The following is a 15,214-nucleotide window of genomic DNA, read 5'->3' as shown; positions in this document are numbered from 1 at the left end:
TGTTCTCTCATGCCGCATGAATCGAAGGACTCGCATCCAAAATCATAAACTCCTCAAAGAACCTCACATGCCTTGTAAAACCGAGCAATACTAAATCCCACTTATTCAGTAACCACTAGAGAAAGGTCACTGGCAGTGACTCATCGATGTCAGAGATCTCCCAGTTCTGGCTCCGCTCATGCAGCCTGTGGGAAAGAGGCTGGTACAGTTGGCTGGATGTAACACACACACACACACACACATACACAGTCCAGTACTGTGCTCAAGGGTGTTTGTATCAGCGTTCACATTGCAAGGATTCCAATAAGCCTCCATGTCCTCTCTTTCCTGCCTCATCTTTTCCACATGTGCCTCTTTGCTACTCATCCACCCCTATTTTCTTTTTATTCATATTATCCTTTCTCCCTCTCCTTATTTTTAATATCGACTCCTCTCTCCCCTCCCTTCCTCTCTTCAGCTGGTCCTCCAGTGCGTTTTGGCCTCGGCGGCTAGCAGCTGGATTCTCCGTTCACTCCTCCCTTTATGATTCCGCGACCCTCGTTGCTCTTTACCCCACACACACACTCCCCTGGCAGATCCAGCTGCCTTCCACCCTTAGTAACATTCATGTATACTATACAAACACACGCAGACACGTGCGCATACGCAAGTCCTTGCATGTACACATGATACGTGCACACACAGATAAAAAAGACACACACACACACACACACACAAAAGATAGCTGAAGTCACTTTTGTGGTATGTCTGAAGGGTTTAAAGAAGCGGGGATGTGTTGTAATTATAAGCGCATCCGCAGTGGAATCTGTTAGGGCAGGTTGAGTCGTGGGGGGAGGGGGGTGGGTTGGGTTGGGGTGTGGAGGGGGGGGTTCGACCTGGCAACCTATCAAAGCTATCAGTAAGTCAACCTACCCCCCCCTCTCTTGTATCTACTCGCTCTAAAGAAGTGCACAAATAGAAGGAGAATGTACACAAAGATTCATATACACACCTGGCCCAATCTGATTATCAGTGCTGATGTTTGCACTACAAACTGTGTGTGTGTGCGTGTGTGTGTGTGTGTGTGCGTGCATGTGTGTGTGCTCTATGGTTGCAGAGCTTTCACTCGAGCACCTCCAGATGTGATGAACAGCCCACTGTTCTTTTACTGACAGACAGATGACAGCCTTGCTGCCCGGCCCATCCTGCCTGTTAACACAATCACCTGTCATCCAGACTCCGCTGTCTCCCCCCCCCCCACCCCCGTTCCACTCTACGCCTTTCACTTCCATGCACGCACACACACACACACACACACACACACACACACACACACACAGCTTCTCCCTTTATCTGTTTACTACTTCCTGCCCTTTCTTTTACCCTACACACACACACACTCCCACCCTCCCCAAGTGCCCCAGAGGTCAGACGGTCCACTCTGTCTTATATCCCCCCTCTCGTCAAGTGTCAAGGTGACAGAAATGAGAAGAAACCTGACATTGTCTGTTAGTGATATGGTATGGGGGGGGTTTGTTTGAACATGTCTGCCGTGAGCTCTGCTTGTCTGCCTGTCTGTTTTTCAATGAGTAATCCATTGTAAGACCGAGCACACACACATACACACACACTGTGGCAGGTTGTGTGACATAGCTCAAGTACAAGGGGGGGGAAGAGGCGTTTTTTAGCCCTGAGGAGATCGATGGGCGATGGGTTAGACTTGGAGGCTGCTGGTGAGAGCTTGTCTTTTTTTTTTCTTTTTTCCCCTGAAGCTTCTGTGGAATACAAGTGTATATGGAACAGAAACAGTATCAATATAAGTTGTGAGGGAGTATTATAAACCTAAAACAGTAAAGAGATCACACACGTTGTTTATCAGCCTCCTGCCCTAGTTTTTTTCCATATTTCTTCCCTGCTATGATGTGAAAAGAGAAATGGTGATTTTCCTGTTTTATCTTCAAGTTGAAGGATTCCATGGTTCTCTATAAGCTGAGAAGATTTCCTGACCTTTTGGGCTTCTAAAACCCACTGGATGAATTAAAAAAAGATGCTCATGGCTGTTTTTCTCAGTTCCTAAAAAGTTGCCATTTTGGAGATACAAAGTTTTCACCCAACATCGACTGTGTATTTTGCAAAACATTTTTTGCGCTTTCGCATTCACGACCATAAATCATCCAAATGTCACGGTCTTGCAAATTTTGATTGCCTCAGTGAGTTGTGAAATGCCACACTGTAGTGTTCCTGTAGAGACGGATACAATCTTTAATCTGTCTTTCAATAACTGCAAGACATTTGAAGTTGCTTGAGTGTGTTGGGGAAATAATAGATGGATGATTGATTCAAGTTTAATTTCACAGCAATAAAACACAGAAACACAAAGTGATGAAACACAATGATACACCAACCTCAAACCTCAAAACAAACCGCAAAGATGGCAAGCAAAGGTACAAGAAGAATTATTTCGCAAATGTGGGAACACAAGCAATATTGAATTAAGTGAGGTACGGTAAATCAAACTGTAATAGTGTTAGAGGACATTTTGGATTAACCAAACTTCTAATTTTGCTGATGACACCAAATCTTCCACTGCAAACGGAGCTATAGAAAGTAAAGCCGATCCACTGGTAACTGTAGAAATAGCTCTGTTTGCCTACGGGGTATTATTGCACACAGGTGTACAAATACATAGGCTGAATTTTACGCAAGAGACTGCAGGGGGAATACCTTGAATGATCTCTTCTATCACTGCTTTTCATCGAGGTCCTCAAAGTCAGACGCCAAGCTTTTATGCTTCCCCGATCGCAAGTCTAGGCAAGATGAAAAAGGTCAAGTCTGCAAAGGGAACACTCATAGGGGTGTTTTCCAACAATACTCCACTCAATATTCTCCTTCTCATGTACATATAATTGTGAATTGTGTATGTTGTACTTGCTGTATTTGCTGCATTAATAACTCTTTATGGTACACAAGAAGACAGGAATCCCGGCTAAAGACGCACTACACCGCATCCCGTTCGCAATTAAACTGCACCTTTTCTTCATAGTGTTGTAGTACTCGAGATCGGTCTTGGTCTCGAGACCGGTCTTAAGACCACATTTTGATGGTCTCGGTCTCGTCTCGGAATCGACTGCATTTTTACTCGGTCTTGACTCGGTCTCGGACAAAGAGGACTCAGAATTTTATTTCAAGACCAGTCAAGACCACAATTGCAGTAACATCATTACCTGCCGGTGCATTGTCTGATTTATTTATTTTTACTGTGATTGGATGTAAAACTTCCCCCTTCAAATTGCAACCAATAACTTTTAAAGGTTAAATTATTTCACTAATGTTACTTAAATTCCACAAGGTAATAACGTTACCGTTAAAGTCTGTAGTGCAGCAGAAGACGTGTTATCAGGTTACTGTGTAAACCGTTACTAACACAGGAGAGTACATTGTGGAATTTTAAGTTTCACTTTCGTCTGCACAAGCGGGGCTCTGGCAGACTGAGTAGGGGAGAGCGGGGCAAGTTGTCACATTGGTCAAAATCAAAACACTAGAACATAAAAACAATTTGTAGCCTATACATGACAGTAAATTATGAAAATCGTAGAGTGTTTCTTCTCATTTCAGGAACCAAATAAATGTACAAGGCAAGGGTCAGCTATAACCTGATAATAATTTTGAATGTTTTAGTGAAGCTATCTGCTCAGGGTGTTTTAACACTTATGTTTCATTCTGCCCACTGTCTTGAGCCTTTCCAAAGGTCAGTGAAATCGAATTGCAATGTCCTAAATAATGCTTTCTTTCTTTTTGAATTTTAGCAGAGAAATGGTGTAAATGTTGAGCCATCACTCTGATTATATGGTCTTGAAAATGGACTCGCATTGGTCTGGTCTCGGTCTCGACTCGGTCTCGCCCCCCTTCGGTCTTGGTCTTGACTCGGTCTCGCCCCCCTCAAAGTCTTGGTCTTGACTCGGACTTGATATGCTCTGGTCTTGGTCTTGACTCGGTCTCGGTTTAGGTGGTCTCGACTACAACACTATTTCTTCATATAAAGAAGTGTTTATGATACACTAGAGATTGTGAACAGGAGGTTGTATAAACAGGATGCCTCGCTGAGACAGACAAATACAGCACACACACACGTAAGAGATTCCTCCATGACAAGGCCAGGATATTATGTTGACAAAGTGTCCAGGTCGCACTAACAGTCCCTCCACATGAAGGCCTAGTGGAAGTTTCATCCGCCCCCGCGCGCTTTTCCTGTGTTTGCCTCTCTCTCTCTCTCTCTCTCTCTCTCTCTCTCTCTCTGCAAATGCAGACTGGAAGATGAGAAGGGGGAACACGACTGGTGCCAAATAGTGAAGCGGGAGCTGATGGAGCAGAAGGAAAGAGGGTGGGAGAGGGACAGACTGAAAATGCCTGAGCAAAAGTCACAGATCAATAGGAATTAAGGGTGAAATATATGGAAAAAGCTGGTGTATGTAGGAGAAGAGGATTCATCACCATGCATTGAATCAGACCATGAAAAAAACGCACTTAAAGTAAAATCCACCCTCAGATACTCTTACACTGTTATATATAATCAATGTATGATGTTCAGTGTATTTCAGGAGTTATTTTGTGAGGAAGTGTTGTAATTTAGACCCAGAAATGCAAGATACATCACATATAACTGTTATTTTTGTGTGTTTCAGGGTGGATTTCCCCTCATGTGGATATGGAGACAAGCTAACCTCATGCTATGACCTCATTCTAATACCTCATTTCTAAGGGGGAGCGAGAGAGACATACTGTATCTCCCTTGCACAAAAATAGGATCATCTCAGTGTCCCATCAAGTGCTACCCATTCCTCATATTATTCATAGGAACTGCTCTAGTGTAGGTTTTTTCTCTCTATGCTGAACAATGGAGTTTTCTGTTGCTTTCGCAGCCGTCGGCAACATCAGGTCAAATGATTTCAATGTGTTTCCTCGCACGGTGTCCTTGGGTGAAGCTGTTTTTTGGAGTCGTTGGCAGGCAATCGCCCTAAGTCTATATATCCGAACAGCCGAGGAGGGAGGAGAGAAAGCATGTTGGGGGCGGCAGACAGACAGACAGGCCTTGTAACAATGCTAAACTAAGTGAAGTCACGTGAATAGAAACAAAGCATATCAAAGCATGAATGAGTGCATTTATTTCATAGCGTACAGGGGAAATACCAAAGTCTCAAAATAACATGCAGTAAAAAAAAGAGTATTCATTCAGCTCATTGAAGTGAATAACTATGTATGAACTATAATAAAAACTAGTGTATCCAGGGCTTTGCAGAGGGATGGGAAGACATCAGTGTTCCACAAGGATATGAAGCGTATGCTAAATAATGGATGTTACACTCACACCTACTGGCCAATGATGGTACTAGCTCTGAATTTAGCTCTTTTGTGACCTGTGATTTCACTGATTAGATCATCTTCTCTGGTTTAAGGTGTACTAATCAGTGAAATCACCTGCTGTAGTCTTTGGGCTGGAATGAAAACCTGCAGACTCTCGCCCCTCCACGGCATTTGGTTGCCCATCCATGATCTAAAAAGATATGCTCCCCTATTATATCAGGAGTTTCTCCCAACAAACACGTTTTCCCAAACGTTTCAATCTTGAACATACTCCTGCTCCTGCCCTGTCCCAAATATCCCCGAAGGCGCGTACGTGGACCTTACGTCACGCAAAAGTTGCAAACAAGTGATGCCTTCAGGTGCCGTCGAAAATATTTGGATTATAACCTCAGCGCAAATAAAGGAGCCAACAAAGTGGTAATCACGCCTGAGAAAGTTGAATTTAAATTTATTATAAAAGCCATGCTGTCGACTGATGGTGGAAAAGATGCATACGACAACGTTTGACTTTTAAATTGACTAGAACATTAAATGTATGCCTGATGTCCATTTCTCCTATTCAGTTTGCCGCTGCAGCACAAAGCGGTTCTGTGCCAGTTGTTCTAAAAATCAAACAACACCCACCAATAACAATACATTTTGTTATGTTGTCGTTTTTGTTATTATTTCCCATCAAATGCACATGAATATGCGACAGTGTTTACATGTGTCGTTCTCAGAGGAGAGAGCTTACGAGCAACACTTGAAGGCAGCAAAAGTTCAGACTGCAGAGTTGTGACAGTAGCAATGGAGAAAAAACAGAGAAGTGCGGACACCAACTTTACCCCAGGTACATCATGAATTTTGCGTTATTTTCTCCAGTACAGCTGTATAGTAAGTTAATAAACTGGCAACGTAAATGTTACATTACATTTGAACTGTTCGCTAACTGGCTAAGTGGCTAGCTAGCATAGCACGGCTAACAACAGCCAGCTGTCATACGCAGCTAACGCCAGGGCACTTGCGATATGCTGTAACGTTACGTTAGTCAGAATTCCTCTATTTGGGACTTCGCTCAAGTAAGAGAAAGTTAAAAATCACGTCGGTCTGTTTCGGTAACGTGTAGCAGCCTCTTGAAGGTAAAGGTATCTCAGTCCTTTAAAAGACAAGGAAGTGGACAATGTTCGAATCCATAGAACCTCCTTGATCTAGCCCCACATTCTCTCTTGCAAGGAGAAGTCGTCACACCAAAGTATATTCAAAAATCTGGCAGTTTGATGCTGCCTTGCTCATCAGCAAACGTAACGTTAACATAACTGGTAGAAGATGACTTGACTTCATTCGAATAGTTAGGGTCTTTTGGCAAATTCGGCGTGTAGATTGTCTACCAAGCAGCACTTTATCTCAATATACCTTTCAACTTTTCACTTTTCTTAACTTTTCACACTGTTCACACTGCTCCCTGTGTCTTTGAAACCTTATGTGTCACATATCTAGTTTCTTGTATTATGTGTCTGAATCAGACTGCTAGTAAGTTAATAATCAATCTGCATTTATCACCTTAGACCCTGGGGGGGCAGGAACAACACAAGCTGCCCCATGTGACCAAAACCCAGAGGAAATGTTTGGCAGACAGCTGACTGAACCAGGCCGCTTTGCTTATGCGGGGCTGTGTGGAGTTTCCTTGGGCCAGCTGTTTACTGGGCCTGAAAACAGGTAACAAAGTGTCTCATCTGAGCATTTGGTAGTGACTAGACTAGTAATGGATGTTCTTCCTTGTAATATATGTGTAGTCCCCACTTCGAACAGTGCTTGCTCAAACATCTGGAGTTTTTCAAACATACTTCATTTTGTCAGCACAAAATTGTAGAGATCTTAGGTTTGTCACGGTTGTGTAGTTTGCGCTTTGCATTAGGGATCAGGTGCCACACCTTGCTTTACCAACTGACACCTGTACACATGGCTTAATAATAATGCTTTTACTAAACTGTCATTTGGGTTGAGTAAATGAAGTATGTTTTTCCAGGGCATTCAGGGAGCAGTACCTGGAGGGCTTGGTCTGCTGGCTGGACCTGGATGAGTCGGTGATGCCAGTCATGGGGGCTTTCCTGTCAGGCCTGGGCTTCGAGGGCTCAGACACCTTCCTCTCCATCCTCAAGGCTGAACCACTGCTGGGGGCAGGGGCCACCCCCATCATACAGGTTGTTCTTGCTGATTTTGTAGTTTGGCATTATCAGGTTTGGAGGAGCCTTTTTGCTTTGTCTGTAATGGAATAAATATCTGGCTGCTGATTTTGAGTCTGGATTGTTCCAAACACACTCATTGTACCTGGCTCTTACTTTGTTTTACAGGACCTGGTGTCTTTTGCTGTCAAAGACGGTAAAAATCCTTTTTTAAGAATTTAGTAGACTTTAAGAATTCTACTTTTGAGTTTGGTGTTAAACTGTATAAACCCATTACCATAAAACTGTCTTGTTCTTCCTGCTCAGGCCAGTATGATGCCAGAGCAAGGGTTCTCATCCGTCATGTCAGCTGTCTGCTGCGAGTCTCTCTTCAGCAGCTGGAGGAGTTTGAGGAGACACTGGGAGAGAGGCTGAGGGAAGGAGGAGAGGAGAGCGAGTAAGCTATGGATGGATGGTAGGATGGATGGATGAATGTATGGATGTGTCTGCGACCGCGAGGGAGTGAAGGAATCTGGAGTGTCTGAGATGGAGAATGGGGTAGTGATGGGTCTAAAGAGGGCATGGAATAGGTACGGAATGACAATTAGTATTTATGCATGTGAGAGAGTGAAGTCTTTGCATTGATTGGTGCATAACGTGTGTCTCTTTATGTCACTGCCTTCATTCAGGACTGGCTCCAACCGTAAGTCTGTTTGTTGGTGGTTAAAATGTTTCTGCATGTTGTTGGTTTTGTCACTGCACAAAATGACATCTTTTGTCAGCATGCTTTTCATTTAAAGCTGCACAAGGCAACTTTGCACTTTGGCAGCCCCAAGTGGCAGTAAGAGATAACTGCTTGAAGTTTGAAGGACTCCATTACCCATTAACATTCAACTTCATTGACGTTCTGTCAGTAAACTGCGTACTCTTTGGACTTTAGTGTCTTCTTAGTGGCTGATGGGGGTGGAGATGGTGAAGAGGTTCAGCCATCATTGGTGAATCCAGCTTTCTCTGGACAGAGCGCCTGTAGGAGACCCTTCTGCATTTTGCTCTTAAGTTTTGATTCGTCACCCCCTGTGCACCAAGAAGATTTTCCCCCATACCTATGTCCATACCTAACATTTTGGCAAATAGGGCTGATCTACAGCATCTCTGTTCGAGGGGATGAGACACTTACCTCTGTTGATATAGGCTGCTGAGAGGGGTGAATTTTTACATAAAAATCTTGCCTAGTGCAGCTTTAAGGTCCTACATGATACTTAATACTAGATTCTCATCAAGCCTTTAGTTTCCAGCAGCCTCTTCCAACATGCGATGGAAAAGGTCTTCATTTTATGTTCTGCCCTCTTAATATTTGCTAGTACTCCTTTGCTCAACCTTGTAAGAAACACTTAGACTTATTGAGCATTGCAGTGAGTCTCACTCCCGTATCCAAAACCATGACAGCAGAAAGATGGTACTATAGTATAATCAAGCAGCTCTTTTTTTCCAAGAAACCACCCTCAGTGCACTAGCTGAAGAGGCATTTGAAGCTTTATTTTTAGAACAAATAAATATAAGACTATTGCAACTCACAGATTGTCTGTCTGGCTCTGCATCTATTAGAGAGGAGTCATCTCGGCGGCTGAAGAAGGAGAGAGGACGGAAATTAAGACGCTACCTCCTGATTGGCCTAGCCACTGTGGGCGGGGGAACTGTGATTGGTTAGTCTGTTATTGCCTTGGACACTGACTTGCTTTTGAATAATTTACTTGGACGTCTGTAACACCTATCTTATGTGTAAGCAATGGCCTGCAATGATACAATGGCAAAGTATTTTCTTTCATCTGAACATTTAATCTTTTGACTAGAAAGACTAGTCTAGTAAAATATAATGTACAGTGTTAGCGTACAATGTTACGACTATCAGGATGACACATAGAGATTGCATGTCTTACTTCCATTGTGTTCCTTAAATTGATGCTCATTGAATTTAAATTATACCTTGGGCTTACACTAATGCAAACTGAGGTTGCACCAATTCTCTCTACCACACACATTCAGGAGCTGTATTTTTCCTTAACCTTTGTCCATAACACTGTCCCTTTTAAATATGTGCGCTGTTTCACATTAGTTTCTGTATTGACTGAACTGTGTGTGTCTTTGCCAGGCGTGACAGGTGGGCTGGCAGCACCTTTGGTGGCAGCAGGGGCCAGCGCTGTGCTGGGGGCAGGAGGTGCTGCAGCTCTGGGCTCAGCCACTGGCATTGCCATCATGGCCTCCCTGTTTGGAGCAGCAGGGGCCGGACTGACTGGTAAGAACACCGGATGGCAGAAGATTTTGTGGTGAAGTTGCCACCTTCAAAATTTTGCCAAAATTTGTTCAGTACACATTTTTTGTCTTGCTTTCCCTATTTTACCTACCCATGTCTGTAGCATTTCTCTTCTTCTCCTTGGTTATTGGTCTTCTCTACTCCTCTCTCATTTTCTTACTTTCTCTCTCCAGGCTATAAGATGAACAAGTGTGTTGGAGCAATAGAGGAATTTGAATTCCTGCCACTGAGTTCTGGGAAACATCTTCACCTGACCATAGCAGTGACCGGCTGGCTCTGCAGCGGCAAATACAGTAGGCCAGCCTCATGCTCTCTCACTAGAACCACTGGATTACAGTTATTTTGCATAAGCATAATATTTTGCATGCAAAGGTGTTAATCCTTTGCATGCAAATCATGAAGTGATAACACCTGAACCTTAGACTCATGCACTGTAGCCATTAAAAATGTAAAAGACCTTCACATTACTTCAGTTTCCTTCCCATCTTTTGTTATTTCTTCCTTTATTGTGAGTTTGTTTGTGGGAAGAGGGGTGTCTTTATATAAGTGTTGGCATATTGTCTGATTGTTTTTGTACATATTGAATTGTACATTAAATGCAAATCAATTAAAACATGCAAAAATGCAAATTTCTGGACACTGTTTTCAAACTATACCAGGCGAGAGTCCTGTTTAGATTCTGCAAACAAACCACTTACTTGCTTTTACATAAACCGGTGTAATAGCAACGCTCTTCCCCCAACAAAACATTGTCAGTTTCAAGCAGTGTCCCCTTCAAATACAATGGATACAAAACACTTCACTTCAAACAAGTGGTACTTAGTCTGTTCCTCAACTGCCTGGTACTACCTCACCCCCCCCCCAACACCACTACTGCCTTCCAGGTTCGTTCCAAGCCCCATGGTGCAGCCTGGGGGAGTGCGGGGAGCAGTACTGCCTGGTGTGGGAGTCACGCTTCCTCAGGGATCTGGGCTCAGCCATGGCCTCTCTGTTGGACGGGCTGGTCAGCATAGTGGCACAGGAGGCTCTGAAGTACACCGTCCTCTCAGGTAGGAGGATGGTGAGGCAGCCGGTCTATTTATCAGATCTAAAACCTCCTCTGGGATCAAAAGTCATTCTGGTGATTGACTGTAAAGAGTTATCTCTGTCAACCAATCCCAGCTGTCTCATCCGGTGATTGTCTTTGAGTTGTATTGACCCCTGGCTGTGCTGGGTGTTTGTTGTTACTGAATCGCTGTGTTGTACACCTTGTTGCCGTCAAGGTATCGTGGCAGCTCTGACGTGGCCCGCGTCTCTGCTGGCAGCAGCCAGTGTCATCGATAACCCCTGGTCTGTTTGTCTGAGCCGCTCAGCAGAGGTGGGGAAACACCTGGCGCAAGTTTTGAGAAGCAGACAGCAGGTATCACCATATTTCCTCTAACCTATGCAAATACAGAGTTTACTGTAGTGTACCACAGTAGTAGTTTGTGTGCGCAGGAAAAGATTTGGCATCTATATTTCTGATGTGTTGACTCAGCTTGGATTGCCTTCCTAGAAACATGAAACGGCACATTAGGAAATGCAGTATGTTTTTGCACATTGACCTAAAATATTGCCAGCTGCTTTGAGATGAATAGTTTGTCTACGTGGCGCAAATAGTAGGAGGATGAAATGTAGGTTGTTCTCCAAAGTGGTGCGTCTCTTTGACTCTCTCTATCTTTGTGTATTTAAAGGGGAAGCGCCCTGTCAGTCTCATAGGCTTCAGTCTAGGGGCCAGAGTTATCTACTACTGTCTACAGGAGCTTGCCAACGACCAAGGTATGACTATTACACAAATACATTATTAGAAACTAATACTTTTTGTCATTTCCGTGGAAAACCCTTACTGGGAATATGCACTGGAAAAGGAACACATTCATGCATGCGTTTTCATTGCGCACATCTTTCCAAGTCCACCAATATAGCTGAGTCAATTTGATTTTCAAAATGCTTTCGATATCAGATTTGAGATTCCTGGGTTGCAGTGGATGAGTAAATGCTTTTGAATGGTTATGATTTGTTCAATAGTCCCAAGTCGTGACTGTTTTATGAGCTAAAGCTTTTGAACTAACCATCATGTTCTCTACTAATAAGTAAGTCCTAGGTGAGGTAGAGTAGAATTGTTATGATGATGGCCATAAACGGTCATGTCTAAATGTTTCGATGCAATTCTGGCAAACTAGTTGGATCTGATTTCTTTTTTTCCCCATCTTTCGCTCCTCAGGCAGTGAAGGGGTAGTGGAGGATGTGGTCCTCCTGGGGGCCCCTGTGGATGGCTCCGAGAAAGCCTGGGAGAGAATGACAAAAGTAGTGGCTGGCAAGATAGTGAACGGATATTGCAGGTAATCTAGGAGAGATCTATCCTTGTAGCATGCAGTGAAATATCGCCAATTGTTTTATTGTATGACACACTAAATACTCAACCTTGACAGTCACAGTACATTTACAAGAAGAGTGGAGAAAAAATAGATTGGCTGTTTGGGTGCAAATATCTTAACATTTTTCTTATTTGTTTTATTTTATGTGTTTTCTAATTGGGTCAATCACTTAACAACTCAAAAAAAAAATGTTTTCACTTTAAATCTGAGTTGAAATGGAGAGTGTTTGGCCACGTCTTGAGTGCAGGATTTCCTATGTGTGTTTTAAGTGATACATGAATGTAATGATTTTCTGAACTGTCCACTTATCAGAGGAGACTGGCTCCTGGGGTTCTTGTACCGAAGCTCAGCTGCACAGCTATCTGTTGCTGGGCTACAGCCAATCAATGTCAACGATCGGCGCATAATCAATGTGGATCTATCCTCTGTGGTGAGTCAGCTCTAATTTTTATAAACTCTAGGTCTCCAATTTCCAAAAAAAATACCACAGGTTGTAGTTGCCTCAAATTGACACAATTCTTGTGCAAAATCACACATTTGTTTGTTAGGAGATTGGAGTCTGCAGAATAATTACTAGGGGTCAATGACTAATTGGTGTGAACAGAGAGAATTCACACATCCCTGTACAACACCACTGACAACACCTAGTTCTCTAAAACCTTCCATGTCTTGCTTCCTGCCCTTGGTGTCCAAATTGCTCATAAAGGTTTGGATCAAATCGTATGAGGAATTTTCAACCCAATTTATTGCTTGTGAGTCGATGTTTATTGGATTTAATGGATGTCAGTCAGCTGTGGTTTCTCACTAGATTTTGGAATTGAGCTAAGGACCACAATAGAAATAAGCTGTCGCCTCAGTGTGTTATTCTTGATAGTTAATTGAATTTTGTGAAGTCTGTCTACAGTGTGAAGCATACAAACTTAGCCAGCTGGAGCTGTTTATGGTGAAAGTATTTTAGTAATTAATATAAAATTCAGTGTTGATAATAACTGTGATTAAAACATTACACCAAAGAGATATTTTCTGATGTAATGTTGTCAAATGTTGAATTTTATTAGTGCACCAAAAGAGACGATTCCATTATTTGAATAACAATAAAAGCTAAAATAAAAAATTATGTATATTTATAATAAGGCCACTGCTGGTTCCATTTAAGTTTACAGCAATGCTTAGCCTTTCTGCCCCCCATAACACCATGTGATTCCACATGAAACTAAATATCATGGTAGCTGCTTGATGGCCATTCAGTTGACCCAGGTAAAGCATCAGAGCTTTAATGTGGCACTAAAGTAAAAAAAAAAGAACAGTAAAAAAATGTTTGACATGTCTGAAGCACCATATACACTTGTAACATGAGGAACAGGGAAACCTGTAGCAAAATATCAGATTAAAATAATACAATCATACAAAGTAGAAATCCCTTAAAAAGAATTTGAACATTGTAATTTACACCAAAATATAGTATACCCTTCTGTTTGCCCAGGAAATTTCAAGTGTTTCTGCTTCCTAGGTGAAAGGTCACTTGGACTACATGCGTCAGATGGACACCATCTTGGTAGCAGTAGGAGTGCCCACCAGAGAAGTCCCAGGAGCCTCCTTTGCTCCTCTTCAACCTGTGACAATAACCAAGGGGACAGAGGACACCCCTGATCAAACCCCTAAAGAGCAAGTGACCCAGAGGCAAAACCTTGAATGTAGCTCAACTGGGAAAGACGAGACTTGCACACGAGAGGTGGTAGAGACAGAGGAGCTGGGCGACGGGTGGGATATCCCTGATATTTCAGATCTGCTGGACTCCCTGAATGATGCAGACGGCTCAGCTGAAAAAGGAGTTGGGTATAATTTGCCACATAGCTCTGAGGAGAATGCCACTAATAATGACACATTTACTGCTTTTAATACTCAATGTGGTGGTGCAGAGGAGGCCGACCCAGATAACGAACACGTGTCCTGGAGCTGGGACGATACACACTGGACCACTGAGCGCACACACATCAACAAAGGCGACCAAACTGGTAAAGAGCATGTGTTACAGGACCAGCTGCCTCCTTGTAAACTCTCCTCCTCTCAACTCAAACTTTCAGCATCAGAGGATCATGGGAGAAGACATCCATTCCAGTCTCACCACAGTGACATGCCAGACGCAGCTAAGGCATCAGTGGACACAAATGGCAACTTTGAGTGAAGAAAAGTGCCTAAATGAACTCATGTTAAAACTCATCTGTTCAACGCCATGTTTTTGGAATAATTTATCAATTTACTCTTAACATAATTTAGATTTTTTAAATTAATTAGAATTTTTACAAACTGTGAAGAGAATAGTGTTGCATAATTTATTACAGTATTGTCCATTACCCTGTAAACTAGGTTGTGAGTTCCAAAAATTGTAAATATTACTTGTGTTTTGCAGATTTCAAAGGATGCAACAAAGCAGGTTTCATCTCCATTCCTTTCATCCTCTTATTTCCATCTGTTGGCTTGGTTGCCATGGATATTATCGCAGTAATTTGATTTCCATCAGGCCAGTGGCATTCAACTCGTTCTGTGTGTGAGGCTTAGGTCTCAAAGTCCCTTGTTTTCTCTATTTGATCCATACCAAAGGGAAGAGCCAGTTCCTATGGCGTATACTTGCTCTGACATGTAGGATGTCATATCTGTGTCACCTTAATGAGATGATGTGACATCATGCTCAGGTGGATGGGGAGTCCTTATTTACACTGTATATTGGCACCCACGGCAAGAAACTGTCTTAACCTATCACTTTTACCACCGCGTTTTTGGAATGCACCCATATGGGTAGAAAATTCTATGTAGAACAAGAGTGGAGATTTCTGAAATTGCCTCTAAATTTGTCTCTTGCCACAGACATTTTTTTTTTTACCATTTTTAAGTCCCTCGCAGTAAGCAATCAGTTTAATTTAATTGGAGACACAAAGGGATGCAAGTGAACTATGTTTTCTACACTCTTTGACTCTATCTCTTCATAACAGATTGTTTTATCTCGCTTAAACCTCTTACACCATAGT

The 15,214-nt window shown here is 42.7% G+C and overlaps 1 protein-coding gene across 1 annotated transcript; it reads left to right on the top strand.

Moving 5' to 3' along the window:
- The first annotated feature begins 6,086 nt into the window (after window positions 1–6,086).
- On the top strand, window positions 6,087–15,194 carry tmco4 (transmembrane and coiled-coil domains 4). The gene is made up of 14 exons (XM_071539173.1): window positions 6,087–6,169; window positions 6,885–7,035; window positions 7,346–7,520; window positions 7,671–7,698; window positions 7,809–7,938; window positions 9,087–9,184; window positions 9,631–9,774; window positions 9,966–10,085; window positions 10,677–10,841; window positions 11,055–11,191; window positions 11,505–11,589; window positions 12,035–12,152; window positions 12,501–12,618; window positions 13,699–15,194. The coding sequence occupies exons 1-14, from the start codon at window positions 6,127–6,129 to the stop codon at window positions 14,371–14,373; spliced, it is 2,187 nt and encodes a 728-aa protein (XP_071395274.1). The 5' UTR covers window positions 6,087–6,126; the 3' UTR covers window positions 14,374–15,194.
- Window positions 15,195–15,214: the final 20 nt, after the last annotated feature.

This window comes from Centroberyx affinis, unplaced genomic scaffold (genome assembly GCF_046629955.1).
Source record: "Centroberyx affinis isolate AG114_WGS23_722 - 3 ecotype Tasmania unplaced genomic scaffold, CSIRO-AGI_Caff_v1 ptg000202l_1, whole genome shotgun sequence".
Taxonomy (NCBI): Eukaryota; Metazoa; Chordata; class Actinopteri; order Beryciformes; family Berycidae; genus Centroberyx; species Centroberyx affinis.
Note: the sequence above shows the minus strand (reverse complement) of the source record. Positions and strands in the feature narration are given on the sequence as shown.

Bases quoted from the DNA above. Each gene is read 5' to 3' on its own strand.
- tmco4 (XM_071539173.1), top strand. From the start codon at position 6,127: ATGGAGAAAAAACAGAGAAGTGCGGACACCAACTTTACCCCAG. The intron at 11,590-12,034 runs GTATGACTATTA...TTCGCTCCTCAG, and splicing joins GGAGCTTGCCAACGACCAAG to GCAGTGAAGGGGTAGTGGAG. The intron at 12,153-12,500 runs GTAATCTAGGAG...TCCACTTATCAG, and splicing joins ATAGTGAACGGATATTGCAG to AGGAGACTGGCTCCTGGGGT.